The 23,427-nt window shown below is 37.4% G+C and overlaps 1 protein-coding gene across 1 annotated transcript; it reads right to left on the reverse strand.

Annotated features, from left to right (window-relative positions):
• Window positions 1-689: 689 nt before the first annotated feature.
• Window positions 690-21,438, reverse strand: lrrcc1 (leucine rich repeat and coiled-coil centrosomal protein 1). The gene is made up of 19 exons (XM_042497884.2): window positions 20,999-21,438; window positions 18,935-19,140; window positions 18,732-18,797; window positions 18,461-18,628; window positions 16,486-16,652; window positions 16,013-16,204; window positions 15,334-15,533; window positions 13,658-13,832; window positions 12,299-12,447; window positions 10,186-10,390; window positions 9,761-9,900; window positions 7,170-7,371; window positions 6,388-6,573; window positions 5,966-6,140; window positions 3,791-3,954; window positions 3,372-3,580; window positions 3,027-3,164; window positions 2,144-2,279; window positions 690-949 (listed from the first exon to the last, which is right to left on the reverse strand). The coding sequence occupies exons 1-19, from the start codon at window positions 21,040-21,042 to the stop codon at window positions 839-841; spliced, it is 3,033 nt and encodes a 1,010-aa protein (XP_042353818.2). The 5' UTR covers window positions 21,043-21,438; the 3' UTR covers window positions 690-838.
• Between the last annotated feature and the right edge of the window lie 1,989 nt (window positions 21,439-23,427).

Here is a 23,427-nt window from a genome sequence, read left to right on the forward strand (position 1 = left end):
TCATAAGGTGATGTTTAAATGCTGATGGTGATTGTGTTTGTCCTGCTTTATGTGACTGGTAGACTGTGTAACTGGATTACCCTTCTGTAATAAATATAGTTCTCTGAATCTGATAAGGTTGTAATTTTTTTAATTAATTTTAAATGTCAGCCAAACTTTAAAAGTTTCTGGCAGGCTTAGGAAGAATGCTTTTGTTTATTTTTTTTAATTGCTAAAATTACAACATTTATCATAGCAAGAAACTGTTTGGTTTTAAAATTTTAGACGACCTTTGAAAACAGCATGTGCAATGAACACTCTAAAACATAACAAAATCTAAGCTTAAAAAAGTGATATTTTATCAAAATCACTTAATTCAAAGTCTCAACAATAAAACCCACCCAAGCAACGCCTAACAAGCACAGGTCCTAAACTTAGAAAAAAAAAGAGTAGTCTGGTTTACTATCTCGTACTTAATCTACCAAGAATCTCATAATTTTGACCTACATGGGCAAGAGTTTTGTCATTTTTAAACAAAACTTCAGTTAACATTTAAGCATTTAAGCTCTCTTCTATGCTTGTTTGACTCTTGAGTACTCCTTTGGTAATGGTTTTATATATTTCTATAATTAAAAAACAAAAGAAACTTTGCATTTTTATCTTACATTTGTTCAATTTGATTATGTATAATTTAAATAAAGGACAGCATATTCTCAGAAGATAATTTATTAAATAATTCATGATGTTCTAAAACACAACAATAACTTAACATACAATATAGAAAAAAACAGCTAGTGAACTGATTAGTTTAAAAAAAATATTCTAGTATTTAAATTTAAATGCTACCATATAGCATGTGTTAAAAGTCTTTTAGTACACTTGTGAGACGTTTCATTTTCTCTTCCATGATTCTCTTGTTAGTTTCCGTCTCCTCCAGCAGCTGACGCATCTCCTCCTCCACTTCAAACACCTGAAGGGGACGCACACAGACAGACGGCCTCAGCTACAGAAAACATATACTTTTTTTTAACCATTCAATGTGGGGCTCATTTTTAGAGACACGAAAAGCCTTGTGAGGTGAAATGTGAATGATTGAATAGACATGAAGTTGGACAAGAAACTGGTTAAAAAGCCAGATGCCTCTTGTGAAATTGTCAAACTGCATGTCTGCATCACAGTTTGTCCTACTTCCTTGCATTCATCATTTCTACAATGTCGTTTCTTTTTTCTCTCCAAAATGTAATATTTAATGCTACTATTTCTAGTCTATATAACCCTTCAAAATTGTTTGGCGCATTCTGCACACTTTTTTTTCTTATTTTTTTTGATAATTTTGGCTATGTTCATGCATATGGCATACACTTTGGCAAGATTGTGTAATTTGTTTAATCTTGGAATTTCCAGCTCAGGTCGTACAATAAGTCTAAAATACACTGTAAACATAATTTTTACATTCATACTGTTAAGTGCAAAAAAGGGGCAACTGAAACCCATTCAAACTGACATTTTGATCCCACAGCCATCAAAGCATAAAAACATGCATGTATTATTTCTGGCTGTAATTCTGGGTTTTTGCCTTAGAATTTGTATTTTTTTTTTACCATTTTCAAACTGATGAAACCATTTTTTCACATTTGGCATATGGTGAAAATACATGGTATTTCCACTAGGCGCACTGTCACAATAAATGTTTCTGCAAATCATTGATATATCCCAGGCTGGGATAATAAATAAAAAAAACATCTTTGCATGTAATATACTAAAAATATATTATTTTGTGTGTTTTCTTTTCAACTAAAAACTTAGTGGCTTAATGACAAAAATCTAGCACTTAAAGGGTTAAAAGTAGTTAAAAGTATTTGAAACATATGATTAGGACTGATGTTGGTTACAATTAACTAAATGAAAGTAGAAAATAATATTTATGTACAATATTTTTCATGGCCCAATTCTGAAAAGTGCATTTTGAGCACAGAGTGTTACGAGTGTGTGTAATATTAAACCAGGCCCTAAGGGTTAATTAGAACTCTCTACTATACTTACCATTATCCACATTTAGAGCTAAAGGCAAGACTTTGGATCACATTTTTCATAATTGCATCAGCACAAAGCTCCAGTTCTTACCTTCCAACTTGGAGAAAAAATATCCTTGTGTGTATTTTACCTTCTGATTGGCTTGTTCAATCTGTTTCTGCTTCTCATTGGCCAGTCGAAGCAGCTCAGCTTGATGTGCAGCCTGAGCAGACTCTAGCTGTCGACGAAATGCGTCATCAACACAGCGTAACTTCTCCACTGTAGCTCTGCAGGACGAATAAAATAAAACACAGTTTTACAGTAGGTAGGAGGAGGATTTTAGGGTGGATGATCCCAAAAATGAAACACTGACATAAACAGTAACTATTTCAATTAAAATGATGTCACTCACCTGCTTCTCTCTCAAGGGCACCAACACGCTCTGACCATGATTTGACCCCAGACTTCACACTTAATATGTTTTAATAATTGTGAGTCTTTACGTTTCTTTAGCTTTTGGGTTTGCTGGACAGATGGAAGACGCACACATTCAACAAATAGTCCTCACTGGCCTAAATAGACCAGAATGAATCAAACAGTTCCCTCTTGTTGTGGTCTTCTTTTTAGGCTTTGAGGAAAAACATTTTAGCAGCTTTCTTGATGTAGGGAATGACATCCCTCTCCTCCACGAATAAAGGATTGATGAACTGATGGTGGCAATGCATTCCCTGTTATTTCAGCTCACGTCATTACGAAACTTATTCAACTCAAACTGCCGAGCACAAGTGGCTAAAAAATATCCTGATAATAACATCAATTGATTCATTGTTTTCCATAAATATAGTTGCAATATGGACCCTAAGAACTGTGATCTGAAAACTACACACGGGCCCAAAATGTAACCAAAGAGTGTGACATATTTTACATTGTTTACGTTTTGATTAAATATGCTGTATAGAGAAAGATTTATTATTTCCCATCGTATCATTGTAACCAAAGAGCAGAGAGGCAATTTCAAAGGGAAAGTATCGTACTTGTGTGCTTCTGTTGCTTTATCTCGTTCCTCCAGCAGCGAGCGCTCCTTAGAGTCAAAGTTCTCCTTCATGCGCTTCACCTGGCTCTCCAGTCGAGTCAGCAGCTCCGCCTTCGCCTGCCACTTCTTACTGGAATCACTGGTAGAGAAAATAGATACAGAGGAATATGATGGTAAAGACACTGATTTGATCACGTTAGGGAGGGCTGTCTCAGGCCATGTGCTGCAGAGGTGTGTACTCTAAACTGTACGACAACATCAGTTATTCCTATTAAGTAAAACTTCTACCTTGCTGGTATGTCTGAGTGTGTGTCTCTGCTGTATATATTTGTGATTGGGTGCTTGCCTGTGAACTCTTTTCATCTCCTCCAGCTCTGCCTCCTTGTCCTCCAGCTGCTGTTTCAGCTCCTCCTTGCGCAGGCTCAAATGCTCCACACGCTCCCTCAGCTCAGCCTGCCGAGCTGTTTCCTCCTCCTGCTGCTCCTGGAGCCTCTTCTGGGCCTGGACCGCCTCCTCGCGCAGCCTACGGATTTGATCATCACGCTCCTGCAGGGCCTGGACAGCAGGAAGGCCAAGGAGGTAGAGAAATTCAAGATAAAATCAGGATAAGATAGATATATATACAGAAACACACACTGCTCATATGCAGTGCTCATGGTAAAATGTAAAAATATGAACATTGAAGTAGTGGCAGGTTCTGGTTTGGTTTGGTTGATTTGCTTTTTGAACAACACACTGATTTTTATAACCAAAGTATCCCGCTACCTCTTTGAGTTTGCGGATGGTCTCTGTCTGGTCGTCAATTATCTTGGTTTTGATTTTTAAGGCATCGCTGTCTCTCTCGTTCTGTTTCTTCTGAGTCTCCAGCTCAGTGCCCAGCACCTCTATCCTGGCCTCCAGGCGTCCGCGATCCTGAGCCAAGGATGCACCTAGAAAAGAGAAATACATAACACTGAAAACTGGATCTTGCCTCTCATGATAGCACTTTATAACTTTAAAAGTATACTATGCAGGTTTGTCGGTTACTGTTTGAAAATACGCTCGCCAGCAAAAGTGAACGTAGAAGTAAAAGCAAACCCCAGATTCACACTGGTTCGGCATTTCGCCTTGCTATGTTTGCATTTTTCAGCTGTGTCTCTTGGATGCCTATTACTTACAGTCTGGCATCTGGTTGCTACCTTTTTATAAAGTCCCAACCTCTCCCTTACATGTCCAGAGCACAGAAAATAAAAAGAAAATAAAGGCAGAGGGAAGTCTCTACAGAGAAACACACCACCACACACTCATAGCAAGGATCTCAAGTTTTTCATGGATAAAATTTCAAAACTTTTCCATGGTAACACCTATTATAATAATTTTGCCAGGTATTTTTTAAACATATCAGAGTAAAACATTATTTCAGCTAAGTGGCATACATTAGGGAAGGACAGGAAGCAGAAAAACACTGTAAAAATGTAAGTGAAGGTAAACAAACGTCACACATCGTTGCACATTAGAGCAGCATTACATCGATAACAACAGAAAATCAACTTGCCGTTATGTTCAGTTACATTGAGGGTTATCCACAGAGGACAAGTGTTAACAATTTCAATACACAACCAAAATCCCATGACTATCCCAAAACTGATTTTTACAAATTCCATTGCTTTTCCAAGCCTGGAAAATGTGAATGTGAAATTCCATGTCATCTATGGGTTTTTCCATAACTGTGGTAACCCTCTTTTTAAGTGTTGAGAGGGATTCCCTCTGCAAGAGTCAATACATTGTTTTGTTTTGGGTTTTTTTTTTTTAGAAAAATCCTGTATAGTGTATCTATAACATCTATTTTTTGTTGTCTTTTTTCATGTACATTATTCATTTATTACGTTTCTTGTCAGTGACTTTTATATATAGGGTTTTTTTTCTTTACAAAGTTTAAACGATGGCCTGCAATACTCTTCTGGCCAGAAAGCAACCTTCAAGCAGCCCGGCATGCATAAATCTGATCGAATGGTTGGACGGTTTTGTAAACTACATGCAGTGTCTGCAATATTCACTTCAGTGGCAAAGCACTGACTCATAAACCATCTCTCCTCCTTGTCATCTCTGTTGAGTTACAAATCCACTGCACTGATCAGGCAGGATGAACGGTCATTATAGCGACACGGCTCGATTTCTGCTGTGACACAGTTACAACAATGCTTAGTAGCTTTTCAAAACATCTGTGCTGCGGTTCAAAAGTCAAAAAAATATGTCCTGAACACTTTTCCTTAGCTTCGATGGAAAACGTCATGAGATGAGGAGTGTGTGGAAGAGAGAGGAGAGGAAAGGAGGGAGATACTGGTTTAGAGAGAGAGTGTGTTTTAATGGTTACTTTTCTTTCCCACGTTTTGGTTCTGCTCATAGCTGTTTTTTATTTTGTTCCTGCACTTATTGATGTGATATGTGACCAATTTTTTTTTTTATTTCAAAAGTGAAACAAACATTTCCATTTTTCCTTCATTTATTTGAATTTATTTAAAATTTGTCTTTAATAAGAGCAACAAAAAAAGGGGGTTTGAATAGGCTGGTGAAGATGTCTGGTCCATTTACATTTCCTGGTATTAAAATCCAGCCCAAATGAACAAGTTTTAGCTCTCTCGACTGAAGTGTTTGAGAGCATGTTTCTTCCAAATAAACACTAGATGGCAGGATTTACTTGATACAGATGAAGTAAAACATCACAAAATACAGTTTTAAGACAAACTGTCTCCCTCACACTAACTCTTGAGTAATGTCTCCAGAATGTTAAGAGTGACTCACTCTGCTCATGGCCAGTATGGAGCATCCACTGAAGCTGGACTCAAGGGAAGACTTGTACTAGTGTGTGCTGATAACAACTAAAACTGTCTGTAAATGTGTGAGATGCCCTAAAAGTCTCATTCAAAGTGGACAGTGAGCACCCTACTGGTCGTCTCCCACCTTGCTGAGCGAGCTCCTGACCCCAGATCCTCCTCTCCGCCCTGAGGCCGTCGATCACCGACTCCTGAGCCGTGAGCTGAGACAGCAGACGTGCCTTGTCTTTCTTGAGCAGTTCGAGCTGCAGGCCGACACGCCGGTCCTGCTCCACCTCTGCTTCTAAGGAACGCACACGGCTCTGGCACAACGTCAGACGGAGGGAGAGACAGTATTAATGATAAACGGCCATCTGTCACGGCTGACAGATGGAAAGGCAGCTGGACCATTCAGTATTCATCATGTCTCAAAGTCTCCTAAAGACTCAGGCTGAGCCGTTTTTAAAAAGGCAAACTGGTCGTCTCTTTGATATGTGATTTTTCAAACCTGATCGAACATTTATTTTTAATAATTCAGCCAGATCTCTTTCTTTGACTTCAGAGCTGTACCTTCAGATCAGTGACGGCGTCCCTCTTGGCTTTTATGAGATCTGTGATGCGGCTCTTCTGTTCCTTGACCATGGCAGTGAGCTCCTGCACCAGTGAGCCCGATTTCTTCTCCCTCTGCTGGGACTGGGCGAGCGTCGCCTTCAGCCCCAACAGCTCTGCAGTCATCTGATCACAAGCCTCCTTTACCTGCAGAAGCGGAGCCAGAAGGTGGAATTAAATGTGAATGAGAGTCGAAGCACTTTGGTGTGAGCATGACTTGACTCAACAATTTTATCAATCAATGTCTCATTCGACAACTGACAGAAGAAGAAGAGTTACGGATCCTCAGAAGCGATTTTTTTAAAGGTTTCCATGAATGAGCATTTGGCTTGCAATCTGTGTCTTATTCAGACTTCTCCAAAGGTCAAAGGTCGGAGACTTGGAGTAGAAAATTGCGCAAGCGGTGGCAATCAAGACTAGATTACATTTTGTGCAGAATCTATAACGAGAAAGTGCAAAATTGATTCAAATCCAATCCCTGTGTATGGCTTTCCTCCTGTGGTAATCACAGCCTACTTGTCCGGAGTCGGATGACCCAAATTCTATCTCAGCTTTCACCATCAGGCTGAAAAAAAAAATCCACAAGCTCAGTCTAGATTGGGGTCAATTCCAGTTCAATCATTTCACTTTTCACTGGACGTGGTCATAATTTATCAGCTGGACTGTGCAGAGAAGTCAAATCTAGGACAAGACTTCAGTGATTACAGGCCATCTGTACGGCACACATCCATCTTTTAACAGACCTCAGAGAAGCGAGCAGCCTCGATGGTTAGCGCCATGCGGAACTCGTCCTCCAGAGCGGCGTACTGTCGCCTGCCCTCTGCAAGCTTCTCCTGCAGCTCCACCTCCCTGTGGCCGTGTCTCTCTTCCACCAATGCAACTTCTCTCGCCACTGCGTCACGGAAATCTGCCCCGCCAGGCTGCAACCGCAAATCCAGCTGTTTTCTGTAAACGATACAAACAAGGATGGTACGCTGAACTGCTCTAAAGGCTTTTGGGGCCTTAACACAAACAGGATGGCCTTCATTTTGTAATTTTTGGGTCATAACATGAAATTCCAACTGTAGTTTCAAAAGAAATACAGTCAGCTGAAGACAAAACTAATAGGAACATGTTTTAATAAAGAGTTTAAATGATACATGTGTGCCGACACTCTTGAGACGCAATTAACATCCACCAATAAATATTTAAAGGTAGTTATTTGAGTGAATCTTTAATTTAGATATAGCTGTCGGATTTCTAAAAGACTTTTGCTACCATTAGAAATTAGTTATCACTTTTAAATATTAAAACACCCAAAAGATTGTTTTCAAGTCTTAAAGGATAGATTTTCTTTTTGTCTATTCTGCCTTAAAATACTTTTACTGAAAAACATTAGGGAAAGAAATTTTGTTGAATGAATTAATACAGTAAGTAAAGACTGTTTCAGTGTTCAGGTGGTCAACTGGCTGTTGTTTCATAAGAGAGCTGAAAAATCATGAATCTATCCTTTAGGCGTTTCTCTATAACATCGGATGTTCACGACCACAAAAGTAATTATTTTTAGATAAATGTATTATTTCACACTCAAAAACTCAGCAAATCATACAACTTCAAAGAGAACTGGGAGAAAAACAATGGAAAAAATTGCACGTTTATGAAGGCAATGAGACTGATCTTTCATAAACACTGTATGTATCGTGTGTAGAAACGTACCTTACATTAAGAAAATCTGCTTTGACTTTTTAAACATCCCATGACCTCATATTTACCCTTTTTTTCTGGTGTTTTTTTTCTGTTCATATAATGTAATTTAAAAATAAAATAAAGTATTAAAGAAAAAAACACAACTAAATCAGCTTCATCATAACTGCGTGGTTGTGTTTTTGCTGGAAACATGTATTGAGCTAACCTACGATGCTGTAATGGAAGCAAATCCCAACGATTACGGCTGTGTGGTTCTTGATGAATGATCAACTGAATAACTGACAAGTGTCATCACATTTTTCATCACTGTTTTCAGACTGAGCCCTACCCATTTCAAACCAGTCAGAGAGCAAAGATAGAAACTGTTGAATCTGTGCAAAGGCCCATTTCTCATGAGAAGAAGTTGAGAAAAATAGATTTTTTAGCCTTTAAAGGAGTTCCTCACCTGCAAAATGACCATTTGTATATCAATTTGTGACCTCATGTTACCTTTGTGCAGAAAACCTTGTTTTTTTGAGCATGCCTCCGCAGTGAATGGAGAATTTAAAAAAAGCCAAACATTCTCCAAGAATTCAAATGAATGGGGTTCTCATTAAACAACAACAAAACAAGATCAAAACTTTCATTAACAAACTTGCACATGACTCCCAAAGTATAATCCAAGTCCTTTCCAAACACATGACATGAATAATCCCAGTTATGATCATGTTAGGGATATATATTTTTTACATAAGCACAAAGAAACCAGGTTAATTATATTCCCTGTACACACCTCTTTTACTTTATAATCTTTTTTTGTTCTAATTCATCCCTCCAGTTTTATTCTGTTTTCGACATGTGCACATATAATATTGCTTTGTAATTCCTATTTCCATTTATTGTTGTTAATATGGCTATTTAAATTTTAACTAGTGTTTGTGTGCCATTCACTTTAATATATGCAGTATTTCTAAATGTGATATGTAAATAAACTGAGAGTTTGTAAACAGATTTTTTAATGAAGTTTTTCTGTTGTTAAATGAGGACCCCATTTTCTTTAATTTATCACGAAGGTTCGCTTTTTTTGATTTTCTGTTCACTGTGGAGGCATGCGAGAAAAACGAAGTTTCCTTCACAAATTCAAGGTAACACACAGTGAATAATTCCAATACAAATGGTAATTTTGTGGGTGAGACATTCCTTTAAAGAGAGGGTAAACCTTATATTAAGCAAAACTTTCAGTGTAATGTATAAATAAATGAATAAAATCCATTAGATGTACCTGTGCTCTGAATTATTTTTATTGAATTTTTGGTTTAAATGTATTAAGGTATGTAAACCTTAATACATACTTTAATACTTAATGCAAACACTGCTGTATAAGCAGATGTTTCTTTAATGTACAGTTATTGTTGTTGTTGCAATTATTATTATTATTGTTATTATTATTATTCTATTTATGTGTTAATTTATCTTTGTCTTTTAAATTGTATTATTATTATTATTATATATTTTTTAAATATAATTGATGTGTTTGTCTAAATTACACCTTTTTACTGAGATTTTGTTATGTGGGATGGAGGAATGGGGTTTATGAATGTTTGTTCTGTTTATTTTAAATGAAAAAAAAACAACCAATAAACATAATTTGCCAAAAAAATAGATGTACCTGTGCTCTTGTTCCCTGGATGCCAGCAGTTCATGCAGCTGCTGCAGTTTGTGTTTATGCTGATGCACCGAGGCTCTCTGGATGTCCAACTCTCTCTTCAGAGCTGCAGCCTTGTTCTCCAGCTCCTGGTGCCGCTTCATCTGAGGAAGGTCAGCACATTTTATACCACATTTCATCACAAACTCTCAGAGCTGAATGAACCCTCTCTGCTGAATCCTTTCATCTGGCTGCATTTATTCTCTCTGCAGGAGAGATCACTGAACTATTTCACCAGTTTAATAAAAAATGAAAGTGTAACAGGGAGTTAACATGTTCAAGGCTAGACAGCAGCATATTTTGTACCACTCTAAATACACTTCCTGACTGAATGTTCTTTATCTATATTTAAAGTGGAGATACAAGAGTTCTCTTGTAAACAAACCGACCTCCTCAGCCTGCTGGCGAGCCCTGAGCGTCTCTCCATGGGAGATGCTTTCCTCCAGTCTGTGCAGTGCAGTCTTATGTTGCTCCTCACTGCTGCGGGCCTGCTCCAGCTGCTGCGTTAGGGACTGACACCTCCCCTCCAGCTCCTCAACACGAGTCTGCAGTTCAGAGCGCCCCGATCGCTCCTTCAGTAACATTTCTTTCAGTCTGTATGGGGAGAAAACATGATAAGAGAAATAACATAAATGACTGTTTTTTATGGAAAGTGATATTGGCAACTGCTACTCGTTTTGTGATGCCCTTGATTGTCCCCTGTGTTTTATCACTCGCTGTTAAAAATGTGATAGCCTGTGAAATTGAAGAAATCTGACACTGCAGCAAGTCTTATCTTAAGGGAGACAAAATGGAAATATAGTGAAATGGGAATAGAAAAAAAAAGCATTATACAAAAGGGCAGTCTGGTGAAAAGATTTAAAAGAACAAGCTGGGAGAATTCAGGACACGCAGTACGACTTCGACCACCTACAGTTGCTCTCCTTTTCAAATTAGCCATGATGAGTCATCTCACTGTAATCTGTCTCCTGATGAGCGAGAGAGTCAACAGCAGCAGCCGCGTTCAGTGCGATTACAGAGTGACATTTGAGATTGATTCATGTAATTCAGCTAACATATGCTTTTCACCAGCCTTCTAATTACAATCATAATGTAGATTTATCTAAGCAGGGTGTGATTCAAGCAAAAGAACAACGCACAGGATGGCTCCACCTGGCTCTATCTGTGCAGAGCAGCACACGGCCAAATGATCTCACATACAGGAATATTTAACTATAGATAACCAGACCTCTGGGATGTAAATATAAGGTAAATGAGCAGGATGTGTGTTAATGAAACAGTTTCATTATATCGCAGACAACCTCAAGCATACTTTAAGCCAGTGATACTCACCTTACAGCCTGCGGGCCAAATCTGGCCTCAACGGGGTCCCAGGTGACCCACTAACCATTTTCTAATCACAATGTAAATAAAGTGATTAAAATTGGGAATTGTTTTTGTACTTTCAGAACACATAAGTTGTCATAGTGCATAAAAAAGCATCAAAATATAGCTTGCTTATCAAAAACGTGCCAGTAAAGGATCCTCTGTACCCCTGACAGAGGTCCACTCTAAGCTCCTTATGTCCTAAAATTCTGGAAAAGTTCTAAAATCTGAGAAATGTCCTGAAATCCTAGAAACGTTGTAAAAATCCTAGAAATATCCTAAAATCCTAAAATGTCTCAAAATTCTAAAAATATAGTAAAATCCTAGAAATGTCCCAAAATCTGAGAAATATCCTTAAATCCAGAAATGTCCTAAAATCTGAATAATGTCCTAAAATCCAAGAAACATCCTAAAATCTTAAAAATGTCCTACAATCATAGAATTTTCCTAAAATACAAAAAAAGTCTTAAAATCCTAGAAATGTGCTAAAATTTGAGAAATGTCCTAAAATCCTAAAAACATCCCAAAATTCTAGAACAATCATAAATTCTTAGAAATGTTGTGAAATCTGAGAAACATTCAAAAATTCCAGAAAAGTCCTAAAATTTGACAAATGTCCTACAATCTGAAAAATCCTAAAATCCTAGAAATGTCCTTAAATTCTAGAAAAGTCCTGAAATACTAAAAACCTCTAAAATTCCTAGAAATGTCCTAAAATTCTAGAAACATGCATGGGGCTGTTGCGACTGGCCCCTGGCCTTCTGACATTTTAATAAAATTAGCCCCCAGGCAAACCAAGTTGAGTATCCCTGGCTTAAGGTTTTTGGATAATGGAGCTAAAATGTGTGCTTGATTTCATGAGAGGCTACAGGACAATGAAAGTCAGGATGTCTGATGGTGGAAAGGATTCTCACTGCTCAAGAACGAGACAAGCAGCAGGCCCTGGTCTCAGGAGAGCCCAAATAAAAGATAAAGAGTGCTGTAACAGATGAGAATCCATTATGCATTTGACAATGAAAATCCACAGAGACAAGCTCAATTATCTCTTCCCATCATGATATCTGCTTTAGAGCTGCTGCACCGATTCATGTTTGCAAACAAGCGCATCTGCGTGTAACCCAGCGGTTTTCCTCTCACCTGTCGGTAGTGTGCAGGGCCATGCTCTGCAGGTCTTTTTCCGCGTGGACCTTTGTCTGCAGGCACTTTAGCTCCTCTGTTAGTTTCCTCACAGCCTGCTCAGCCTTCCAGCGCCTCTCCCTCTCCTGGTCACGCTCCTCCACAATAGTCTGACACATGCACGAAAACACAAATACTGAGGGATGAACAAGTAAACAACATCTAGTGTTTCAAAAGGTTTTTGAAGTGTCAGTGGGTCCTGCGCAGAATATTGACACGAAATAAAGGACACCACCGATTTTACACATCAAAGTCTGTTTACAGGACTTGGGGAGCACTGCTGCATGTTTAAAAGGTTGTCTAAGACTTTGTGGCTCCTTTTTATTTTTTTAAGTCTATTGTAGGCTTTTTACTTTTTATTCAAAATTCAACTATCTGTTTGATCATAGCTAATTTTTGTGCTGAAATGACCAGTTCAAACCCAACATTTTTCCAGTAGTAAAATAGTTCTTTAAGCAAAGGTGGAGCTCAACATGTTTGTTTGGTGCACTGAGGAGCTGAGAAGTGAATGTAGCTCTCGCCAAAGACAACACTAAAATATGTCAATGCCATGCAATAAAATAGCTGATTATGTTTAGTTGGTGATGTTAAGCTATTCAAATAGCTGTTCGTGTGGAAAAGTGACAGCATTAATCTATTGCAAGTCCAATAATATCATAGGAGAACAATGCTGAATCAGTGAGGTAACAGAATTTAGGTTTTGAGCATGTGTGGGACACTGTCAGCCAGAGTGAAGGTTGGGGTTAAATTTGCTAAATAAACTGGAAATATATTATGTATATACTTTTAATGAGTTTTGATGCCTCTGTTGCACCTTTTACTAAAACACATTTTTTTTTTTTTTTTTGCATGTATGATGAAGTGTTCATTCAAATTCACTTAATTGTTGGACAAAAATGGATTCATCTTTTAATTAACCAAACAGATGGGGGGGCCCTTTAGTGTAATTTCATGTTTTATGACTAAATTTTTAAAAATCTGTATCACTGGAATCACTGGGATGTAGTTAGAGTCTCATTTTTTTCTTAGAAAGGGCAACAATTGTGATCTAAAATGTTCATTTTGTTATTGTCTTGTTTTAAAGTTGTTTGTACAAGTAGCAATTATAATTCTGTTCCTGTATGTGGATGTCTTTGTGTAATAGTTTTGTGTCATAAAAAGAAATACAAACAAAAGTATGCTTTCACAGAACTATGGGTACAAACACCCGGAGGATATCTGCTCCCCTCTCGTACATAGACATTAACTTCTTCATATTACATTTATTCAATAAAAATAGAAGCTGCCGTTCAGACTGCAGGTGACCTTTCTTTGTCTTACCCTGTAGGTTTCCTCCTCCTCGGTGGACTTTGTTTTCACGTCGCCTGAGGCCTTAGCAGCTCTCACAGGTTCCCTCCTTATTGGCCTCGCTGCGTCTGTGCCTCCTGCGCCGCCAGTCTTCCTCCTGGGCCCCTCAGCCGATTTTGAACTCCTCTGTTTATGATTCTCCTGATCGCTGCACATAAAACAAATGTATTGAACCAGCTGTGAAATGGATTATAAACAGCCCTCGAGCTAATGTCTGGCTCAAAAAAGTCAAAGCAGGCGTCTGGCTCACTTTTATAAGTAGACAAAGTTTGAACAAGTTTGAATTGAATTTAGAGCTAATTTTTTAAAATCACCTTGCCTTTGATGAGGACAGTTGGGAGCTTACTTAAGTTAAATTACTGAATCCTAAGTACATGTCATCAGTGGCTGATGAAGCAAGATGAGGGGGTAGAGCGTACAAGCACCGTCGTTAATCATGGGAGTGAGATGACAGTTGTAATTTCTAACAGAGAGGAGGGAAGTTTACCACATCGCTCAGAGAGGAAAATTCATCACCGGCTTCCAGCTGAGTGGTAAAAGGATTTCCTCTAATATTAGGATACCTGATGGTAGTGTATTATTGCACGCTGAACAAAATGGAAATATTCATGGCTGTGTATTGTGTTTGATCATCATAACTAGAATTACCGCCTCACAGTTGTGTTCCTCTGTGAACCAGTAAAGTCGCACCTAAAGTTTACTTCCATGTCTGAAAAAATGGATGCTTCACACACAATCAGTACAGTTTTAAGGTGGACACCCAAGACGAGTATCTGACAAGTATCGGGTTTACAAAATTGACCGCCAACTTCTAATCAGTTCATCCTTCACTTAAAGTGGAAGTCTGTGCCAAAATTGAGCAAAACTTCTCAGGATGTTCTTGAGATAACACCTTAATGAGAATGAGAAGGTCACTGTGACCTTTTCCCAGGGAATTCTCATGAGTTAATTGTTGAGTCCAGGTAAATATTTGGACCGAAGTCGAAAAAAGTTCCCTCAAGCTGTTCTTAAGAGGATTCATGAGAATAAGACACAAAAGGTCACAATTCTTTTGACCTTTGGCCATCAAAATCTAATCATTTCAACACTGAGTCCAAGTGTATGTCTGTACCAAAGTTAATAAAAATTCCCAAAAGTTGTTCTTGAGATATGGCGTTCACAAGATCTCGACCTTTAACCACCTAAATCTAGTTAGTTCATCGTTGAGTCCAAGTGAACATTTGTGCCAAATTTAAAGAAATCCCCACAAGGTGTTCTTGAGATACCATGTTCACAAGAATGGGACGGATGGACGGAGAGCCCGAGAGCAAAATCTGGACTGGTGCAGAGGCATACAAAACAAGAATTTGCCAATTAAATCAACATAATCACTTCTATGTCAGCACACTGTGTATGATTGTGATTACTCAAAGCTACACTCCCTGAACTTGTTACAATGTCCAATAGCGCTTAAAAAGTTTTCACACAGTTGAGTTTTAAAACATCAACTAAATTTAGAGGAATTTGGGGATTTGTGTGGGAGTCAGTTCGCTTGTATAATGAAATCAGGGAGTGCAGATGTAAACATGAAATCAAAACCAATTATTTTCATTACGGAGTAGTTAACCTGAAGGCTGAAACATCTTTTTTTTTTTCAGGCGAAGAATCACCTGTCTGATCTCCGGCTCTTGGTCTCCTTTGGGGTCGTCCTTGATGTTATGCTGTTCCGATGTTTGGGGATCCTGGAGCGCCTCCTATTTTCCTTCCCACTGTCACACTCACTTTCTGACGTGCGATCTGTGTCCCTCTTGGCTTTGCGTACCGTCACCGCAGAATGAGTAGAGCTGCTGGATTTATTCTCCGCAGGGACCTGAGTAATCATCACAGACATTCTCATAATATGTGACGGGATAAAATGAATATTCAGCAGAAATATAAACTAAATAATAAATGAATTAAAGACTGGATATATTTGAGAGACATAGCATAAATCAAACATAAAAAGTCTTCATACTAAAGATAAAGAAATAATATTCGTGGTATCAAAGCAGAGATGCAGCCTGAAAACCATGAATACTTAATCTAGAACTGACAAATTAAGCATTCCCATCAGGCATCTTTAGGGAAGAACTTCTCTTAAATCTTAAAATGCCAAAATATTCCATCTTCTGATATTTTATGTGATTCATAATCTATTTGTAAGTGAGGACAAGGATAAATACACCGGTTTTTAATTAAATATAACCCATCAATATCAATATCTCTTCACCTAGTCTCACCTGCTGTATAGATCACACAAATACTTCTGAATAACTGACTTAATGGCTCTGAGCAGTGTGAAATAAGCACCTTCTGGATGAGCTGGGACACCTGGTGCTCCAGTTTCCTGATACGTTGTTCATTAACTGGGTCTGCTGGATCGGTCGCAGCAGAGGGAACCTGTGCGACTGGATCTGTGATTGCTTGGGAGGCAATGCGCTGGCGAAACTGGGTCAGCACCTCATTGATACGGGGTGTGGTGACGTGGGCATTCTCTCTAATCTGCAATGGAAACGTAGATTTGTGTTTTGTTTTTTTTTCCTCTAAAGTAAAGCATCTCCCACACACATCCTACTTCATGTGCTATATATAAATGTTGTTAATGATTTGTGTGTGTTCAGTCTGTGACACTTTTATGCTCCTAGGTAGTCTAATTTATCTCAGAGACCTCCTGGTTAAATAAAAGGTTAAATTAAGAAAAAAATACTGGAATATGGTAATTATAGTGAAATATAATAGTATCAATCTAAGGCTACTAAGTGTGGTATGGTGTCAAAAATTACCACTTCACTGTGACTAGTATCCGAGGACAGCAGGAGGTCCAGGTAGTCCTCTAGTCCAGGGATATCACAGGGACTCCCTAGACCTGGAAGTGTTGGATTTCCAAGCCGGTCCAGACCGTCCAGAGCAGAGATCTGTGGCAATGACTGAATAACAATCTCCCTGTAACCTACAGTGAGATAGACCCGACCAGGTTAGAGCTGCTCAACTATCCACTAACACCATTATTCAGTGCTGTCACATCTATAGCTTGGCTTAAACATCAGGTGTTATGCTGCACAAAATCAAATAATCTATACCTAAATGAATAACCTCTCTTCTGCGTCTGCTATCCTCATATGCACTATTGATGCGGCTCACTTAATAAGAACTGAGCGCCGCTCATTTAAATGTACCCTCACATATTGACAGCCAGGGTTTTAGGAATGCTTTAAGTGCGCCCTCATGGATTTAAAACACTCACTTTCAACAGCTACTGCTGTGAATTAATCATGAACAGGAAGATGTGGATAATGGGAGCACAGCAAAACTTAAAGGACAACACTGGAAAGACTTTTACATTTATAAAACTGCATTCAATCCAATTATGAAAAGATACAGACACGAGATGAATACATAGATCAATAAGTCACAGTCATTATGATCAGTGGCTGTCAATTTGAAAAAATCATTAATTTTTTTTGTGCTGTCATTATAAAGTATACAAGGGAGAATTGTGAGACTGTTAGTCTATGGATCAGATGCATTGAAAACAACAGACAAAAGAATAAAGTCAGCTGTATATAGCACTATTGATTCACTTTTTTTTTTATGTCCAACAAGTAAAATCTTTCCTTTGCACTAAGTTGCCAGTTTATTTGGTTACACCCCAAAAAAATCAACTTTCATGGTGGTTACAGTGTTTAAACTGTTTTAGGGAGTATTGATTCTGGAGGCTGATGGTTTATAGTGCTGTTGAATTGAGAGGTGTTTCTAATATGTTGTCTGTCTACCTTCATTGACATAAATGTGTTAAGCAGAGTAGTAAAATATAAATCCTCCAAAAAGACCATAAAGTTGAACCAGGATGTCTTCAACAAAAGATGACCACCATTACTTTCAAAAAAGTAAGGTTTTATGCAGGGCAGTAAATCTTATGACATTATATTATATTCTTTTTACTTTGTTTTCTCTAAGTGCACTGAGATTTAAGTCTCTTCAAAAACTTGAAATGCATCCCTCCCAAACAAACACTTGTTTAGTGCTTTTTTTTTGGTTTGGTTTTTGAAATAAACAGGGTTTAGTGAGTGTGAGCATGAGGTGTTGAGGTGCAGTCTACAATTGTGGGTTGTCAGCATGCAGCAAGAAACTAGACTGCATTTGTTTTAGCTAGGTGTATCTACCAAAGTGGAGTGTGTATAGTATGAAATAAAACCCAAATATATGGGGCACAGACGCAATACACCACATAGGAATACCAAGTGATAATGCAATTGGTCTGCAGCATTTGGAAGCATATAGGCTATATTAACTGGTGCTGAATTAATTAATACATCCTTTTAACAGCAGAATGCACTGATTTGATTGATTTATTTTAATGAGAAATGTAAAAACAAGCACAAGGTTGCTCTGTTGCTTTGCACTGCCTCTGGTAAAATGAGGTGTTCATTTTTAGCATTTTAAACAGATTGTAGTCTTTTTTTTTTTTTTTACACAGTTCTATGAGTTTTTAACAGTTGGAGGGCTGCAGAGCCGCACAAAGAGAAAAATAAAAAGACCGATGTATTGATATTTTATCCAATAACAGTCTTTATGCAGATGACCCCCAGGATTTTTAAATCACTTTAAACTCTTCCAACTAAACCATGTTGACTTTTGGGGTTTTGCATAGCAGTTAACACGTACGGATACAGTGGATCTGTTAAAGAACATATTCACAGGTAAAATAACCATCCAACCACTTCAACTGTATCCCAAAATAACATTTCCATGTCTTACCTGGTGACCTACACAGAGGGTTGTCTCTGTCATCCTGACTCAACGTGACCTCTCCTAAACTTTGCAATCCCAGCAGGCACTGCAGGAGGTGATCGATGCTGTCCAGGTGGTTGCCATGGAGACTGAGGTGCTTTAGCTTGTATCCAGTGCCATGAAGATACAACAATCCTAATGAGGACATGAGGAATCAACAGCATTGACGTAACAGTCAACTTGTGTTTCTGTCTGAGTGCAGAACAAACAGTGTTTGTTGAGGCTGTTTTTAACTCACCAGTGAGGTTGTTTATCTGATTGTAGGACAAGTTTAATCTCGTTAGGTTCACAAGTCCGTTCAGTCCTGAGGTAGAGGGAGGAGACATAAACAACTGAATGATTTTACAGCTCATAGACTCAGTAATGAGGAATTATTACTTTGAGAACATCCACAAAGCTGAAAGATTTATCGCCATAGTAAAATGGTGACTAAAGACTCACCTTCAACCTTGGTGATTAAGTTACAGGATAAATTTAAAGTCCGTAGGGAAGTGAGGGAACTTAGACCCTCAATCTCTGAAATGCAATTGGAAGAAAGGTCTAAGTGCCGCAGGTGCCAAGATGAGGTCAGGCCCTCGATCCTCGGGATGTGATTGCAGTGCAGATTGAGTGATGTTACAGTGGGATTCAGAGGGACATCCAGCAAACTAGACAAAAGCAACAATGTGAAACAACAGATTTAACTGGGAAGAAAACACTTTGGTTTCCCACTCTGCAGAAAGATCTTTCTAAAACAGCAAAAAAAAACAGCTTTTATCACTGATAACTTTGTGGATTATTTTGATCAAATTTCAAGTTTTTAAAGGCCATGGTGACGTCTTTAAATGACTTTTTTTCGTCTTTTTAACAACTCCAAACTCAAAACATATTCAGTATGATTTGATAGATATATATTTTGAACATAAATGTAATGTAAACATATATACACAAACTTACACATTTACACACACACATACTTACATACATATGTATATATAAATACATGTACATATATATATATACACATATACACATGCATGTATATACATGGTAATATTATGTAAACATATTATGCATACATACATACATACATGTATGCACCTGCACTCAACCAAACACACAATATACAGTTTATAAACAGGAATTTAAGTTGTACATACAACACAGATGTCATTCTGTGTCACAGACAGACATGACTGTCTTATAAGTCTTTCCTCATTCCTGTGCCTCTGTAAAATAACATTTTTGTGCATCTTCTGGAAATGAGTAATGTTTTTGCTTCACTTGAGTTTCTCATCCAACTCCTTCCACAATTTTACTCCACAGATTAAAATACACAAACTCTTCATGGTTGTATGAGCACAAAGTTTCTTTAAGTTGAGCTTTCCTCTGAAATTATAGCCATCCTCTCCGTCAAAGAACATTTTTGTATATTGCTTGGCAGCAAATTATTTCTTGCTTTATACATTAGCTGCACTGTCTAAAATTCTACTGGGTCCATAAATTTCAAGGCATTTGATTTTTGAAAACAGAGAGTTAGTGTGTTTAAAAAATCCTGCATTGATAAATATTCTTATGGCTCTTTTTTTGTAGAATACATAATAGATGTAGGGTGCTTTTGTAAGTGTTACCCCATACTTATACACAGTGATTTAAATAAGGTAATACAATACACTTACACATACAAGATATGTTAAACACAGAAAAGAGAAGAAAAGAGAAAATTGTATCTGATGACCTTTCCATTGTTTCAGTTTGAAATCCTTTTGATGGACATCCTAAAGGCAGTGGTTCCCAAAATTTGGGGACTGTGACATTAACATGAAGCAAGTGCTTCTTGTGATCCCTTATCACATGTTTTGGACTGGTGTGAACATAATGTTAGTCTATGAGCACCAAAGAGTAAATACTCTATCTTAAATTGTTTTGAGTGTGTTTAAATGGCTCTGTCGAAATAAAAGTATGGCTACTTTAAAATCATTTCTTTAAACATGAAAACTTTTAAATCACTTCTTAAAACTCATTTTCATAGACTTGCTTTTATGTAAACGTCATCATTTTGCTTTGCCTTCTTATTTTATCTTGTGATTTCATTTTATTTATCTATTTTACCTTTTTAATTTATGTTTTATCTATTTTATTTCCTTTTATTTGTGGATTTATTGCTTTTACTGTTTCTTTTTTTGCTTTTGTGGCCTATTTCTTTATATTATTTTATGTTGACATTAGCATTCTGCATCTTGCATTATTTCTCCCCTAGTTTCTTTTCACTTGTGTCCAAGGTACAAGGTAGTATATTAGTAATTTCTTTCTTTACATAGTACCTTGTACCTTATTATTCCACTGTGTATTGGTAGTAATGATCAAATGCTGTCATGTAATAACACTAACAGGGACCTTTTTCCTGCACAATAGGAACTTTTGGCTTTGATATTTTAAGGACATTTTTCGGATAATACGCCTGAATTTCTTAACTAATGATTTAGAAGACATACAAAGAAAAAAGCAATGAAAAAAAGAGCTCACCTCGTTATATTCTTGTCAATGAGACTCAGCTCCTTCTCTCCCATAACGACAACACGCAGCCAGCGTTAACCGATATTTACCCGTGTGTACCGTGGACTTATTAACTGTTAACCATTACGTTTACGAGCTAATACAACGCTGTTGTCATGTTGGATTAAATGTAGAGAAAACTCGAAAACATCCCGAAAACCTTTAGCTAACTTAACTTTAGCATCCTAGCAAAAGTTGACCAGCGCTCGAGCTCAGGAGGTAAACTGTTCACATACCACAACTACAAAAGCTGAAACAGCCCGAAAGTGTTGTTTTTATAAATGTCTGTTAGCCAGAGCAGTATTTGTGAGTTTGTTTAAAGATTTGTTGTTGATTTTAGCTCTTCGCGTCGAGTTGAGCTGGTTGAACTAGCCGCTTCTGGCATCGCACTTCCTGTTTACATGACGTAGTTAACGGCAACATCCGGGAACAATTCAAGGAAACAAATTTTTAAAAAATAAAATAAAAAATAAATAGAAGTTAAAAAAACAAAAGGCCCATATCAAAATCAAATATAAATTACATTACTGGATTATACTTATCAAAAGAATAATATATATCACTTTGAATCACTTTTAAAGCTGGCAGAGAGTGCAGTTTGATCTTGTGCCATTAGAGTACCCTACATGCAGGCTTTATTAAACTGACCACTTCTATAAAATTAGAATACTGAATTTGCCCATATATAATTCTAGGTTTTGATTTATATGATTTTAGGAAGTTTCTTGGTTTTCAGTACATTTCTATAATTTTAGAATGTTTCTCGGACTTTAGGACGTTTCTAAGATTTCATGACGTTTCTAGGATTTTAGGATGTTTTTAGGATTTTAGGATGTTTCTTGGATTTTGGTTTAGTTAGTTACAAAGTGGTTTTAGATTGTGTTATTTCAGCATATATAAAACATGGTAAAGCATGAGAATATATCACAAAATGTTAGCTTTTGTTGCTTTGATTAAATGGCTGCCCTAGTAATTCAGTATTGCAGTCTTCAGTAAATTTGGGGTTAGAGTAGTTAGAGACAGACTAAAGTAATGCACTCTGAATGATTTTTGATATTTCAGTATGGGACAAGCTCTCAAAGCAATAAATCCTACATTTCCCACAATGCAACTCAACACAAAGTTTTCCCTCGCTGCCTCTTTCAAATTCAACATCCCTAGCTGGTAATGCAGATTTTCTATTAAAAACTCTTCGTAGACAAAAACGGTACAAAGTGGCTCCTGAGGGAGATTAGCTTATTGTTTGTTTGTCCAAATGTAAACCATAAACACTTTAATTTTTACAGCATTTGTAATTATCATAGATTTCACACCAGTTGTTTATCACTCACACATCATTACTCTGTCTGCTTCTATCATTTGCCGTGTTTAACTCATATTGTTTCTTTGTGTTTACTTATCTCCAAGCTGAAGAAAAAGTAAAAACCAAAGCACATATTGGTTTGCCTCCAGTTTTTCCACATCATCAGGCTTGATTCAGCTGCTTCCCTCAGAATATGTACTCCCTTCCTGGCTGCAATCTCACAGTAAAAATGTACAGAAAAAATGGCAAACAAACATGAAAAACACAATATTTTATGCGTGCCAAAACAAAGACATTTGTAATAGAAATGATGATTTTTTTTCACAGAGCAACCATGAAACTCTTGTCTTTAAATTAAATGACTCACACACATCTACCCGCGGCAGCACAGAAAATCTATACAATCGGAACAGTTTCAAGGTTAGTGACGAAACCCACTGCATCAACAATGAGGCGCTGTACAATATCGATTTAGTCTGAACAAATGTCTCCCCTTCTGTTCCTGAGAAATGATGCTGAATAATGGCCAGAAAAGTGTTTTTGCAGATTATGACGTCACAGTTATGTTGACGTTTTGGATATAGAACGTCAGCGCATCATCATTTTATCCTATTAGACATTTGTGTGAAATTTTGTGATAATTAGCGTATGAATTCTTGAGTTTTGGCCAAAAACATTTTTTTGTGAGGTCACAGTGACCTTGACCTTTGACCACCAGAATCTAAATAGTTCATTATTAAGTCAAGTAGACGTTTGTGCCAAATTTGAAGAAATTCCCTCTAGACTTTAGATATTGTGTTCACAAGAATGGGATGTAAGGACAGACAGACGGACGGACGTATGTACATATGAACAACTCAAAAACATAACGCCTCTGGCCATGGCTATCGCTGGTGTGGAGGCATAAATACTGCTAACTGAAAGTTTTTATTGGCATTTGGCCTCTATGAAACGTTGTTAAAACAACTGCAAAAAAAAGTACAATATATCTCACACCACACAAATATTGTTAAATGTTTTAAAGGGTGAAACACATAAATAAACATGAAAAATTGTATCCAGTAAATAGTGTGAGTGGAAAAAAATCATCAGAGTC

The sequence above is a fragment of the Plectropomus leopardus genome, chromosome 12 (assembly GCF_026936395.1).
Source record: "Plectropomus leopardus strain MGB_pleo_1.0 chromosome 12, ASM2693639v1, whole genome shotgun sequence".
Classification (NCBI taxonomy): Eukaryota; Metazoa; Chordata; class Actinopteri; order Perciformes; family Serranidae; genus Plectropomus; species Plectropomus leopardus.